The sequence below is a fragment of the Acanthisitta chloris genome, unplaced genomic scaffold (assembly GCF_000695815.1).
Source record: "Acanthisitta chloris isolate BGI_N310 unplaced genomic scaffold, ASM69581v1 scaffold17, whole genome shotgun sequence".
In the NCBI taxonomy this organism is placed as follows: domain Eukaryota; kingdom Metazoa; phylum Chordata; class Aves; order Passeriformes; family Acanthisittidae; genus Acanthisitta; species Acanthisitta chloris.
Window position 1 is genome coordinate 1 of NW_008681810.1, and position 1,917 is coordinate 1,917.

Below are 1,917 nucleotides of genomic sequence, written 5' to 3' on the forward strand. Positions count from 1 at the left end.
GGGGTGGGGGGGAAGGCTATGGCCGGGGCCAGTTGGGCCCCACCGCGCCTGGACGGGTTCATCCTCACCGAGCGCCTCGGCTCCGGCACCTACGCCACTGTCTACAAGGCCTACAGGAAGGTAGGGCCTGGCCTGCCGCGGCGGTGCTCCTCCAGGGACCCCCATTTTCCAGCCCTCCACGTGGGGTACGACCCCTGTAGTGCTCTTGAGATATATATATGGGGTGTGTATATATATATATATATATGTAAGGTGTGTGTATATATGTATACGTGTTGGAGCAAGTCCAGTGGAGGCCACGAAGTTGATAAAAGGACTGGAGCATCTCCCCTATGCAGACAGGTTGAGAGAGTTGGGGCTGTTCAGCTTGGAGAAGAGAAGGTTGTGTGGAGAGCTCAGAGCAACCTGTCAGGAGCTGAAGGAGCTCCAGGGAAGCTGCAGAAGGACTCTTGGTTAGGAGCTGCAGTGACAGGTCAAAGGGGAGAAATTGAAAGGGGGGAAATTTAGATTAGATAATAGGGAAAAGTATTTTCCTGTGAGGGTGGCTGCCCCAGCCCTGGCAGTGTTCAAAGCCAGGTTGGATGAAGCCTTGAGCAACCTGTCCTGGTAGGAGGTGTCCCTGCCCTTGGCAGGGGGTTGACACTGAATGATCCTTAAGGTCCATTCCAAACCCTTAAATTCTTTGATTTTATAGCCCCCACATGGGACCTGCTACCCTATTTCTAGGGGTTCCTTCCCTCCCCTCCCCACCTGTCAGGCTGGAGGGGCAGCCCAGGGTGGTTGTTTTGGTGGGGTCTCCAGAGCTGTCCCCTCATTGGCAGAAGGACACACGTGAGGTGGTGGCCATCAAGTGTGTGAATAAGAAGAGCCTGAACCGAGCGTCAGTGGAGAACCTGCTGACAGAGATCGAGATCCTCAAGGGCATCCGCCACCCACACATCGTGGAGCTCAAGGACTTCCAGGTGGGCTGGGGCTTCCCAGAGGGCTCCAACCCAGAGCTACTCCAGTTTGGGTCCATCCCAGCTTGCCAAGGGTGTGCCAGCAACTGGGCAAACTGGTCTGGGCAAAGCTGCATGGGTGGGACTGGCTGGGGTGGCATGATCATGGGGTCCTCTTGCCTCACAGTGGGACAATGATCACATCTACTTGATCATGGAATTCTGCGCTGGGGGGGACCTCTCCCGCTTCATCCGGATGCGCAGGATCCTCCCCGAGAAGGTGGCACGAATCTTCCTGCAGCAGCTTGAGCTTGGTAAGGACACCCTTCCCCTCTCCCACGCAGGCTCTGCCAGGGCCACTCCCTGGGGGTTTGGAGGGGCAGTGCTGTGCTGCCACACACCCATCCACCTGCCCAGCCTGTGCCCTCAAGTTCCTCCATGACCGTAACATCTCCCACCTGGACCTGAAGCCGCAGAACATCCTGCTGAGCACCCCGGATCACCCCCTGCTGAAGCTGGCAGGTCAGGGCAGCTCCCTGGGAGGGGCTGGGGGGGGGAAATTCCTTCTCCTTGTCCCCCCACGAACTCTGTCCCCGCAGATTTCGGCTTTGCACAGTACATGTCCCCGTGGGATGAGAAGCACGTCCTGCGTGGGTCGCCCCTCTACATGGCCCCCGAGATGGTGTGTCGGCAGCAGTACGACGCCCGCGTGGACCTGTGGTCCGTGGGTGTCATCCTTTATGGTAGGATTTTGCTTTTATCCCCCCTCTCAAGGCCAGTTTCCCCCTCTGCTTCCCCCCACAGTTGTCCTTCCTCTCCCACAGAAGCACTTTTTGGGAAGCCACCCTTTGCTTCCCGTTCCTTTGCCGAGCTGGAGGAGAAGATCCGCAGTGATCGGGCTGTGGAGGTAATTGGTGGGATGGAGCTGGAGGGGTTGAGCCAACAGTGTGTCCTGGCAGCCAGGAGGGACATCTGTGTC

At 57.9% G+C, this 1,917-nt stretch overlaps 1 protein-coding gene across 1 annotated transcript in view; it reads left to right on the forward strand.

Annotated features, from left to right (window-relative positions):
- The first annotated feature begins 18 nt into the window (after nt 1-18).
- ULK3 (unc-51 like kinase 3) overlaps nt 19-1,917 on the forward strand; it is a 6,837-nt gene continuing 4,938 nt past the window's right edge. The window contains 6 exon segments of the mRNA XM_009078217.1: nt 19-120; nt 822-962; nt 1,126-1,252; nt 1,356-1,460; nt 1,538-1,681; nt 1,763-1,845. Of these exon segments, the coding sequence (XP_009076465.1) occupies nt 19-120; nt 822-962; nt 1,126-1,252; nt 1,356-1,460; nt 1,538-1,681; nt 1,763-1,845 (702 nt within the window).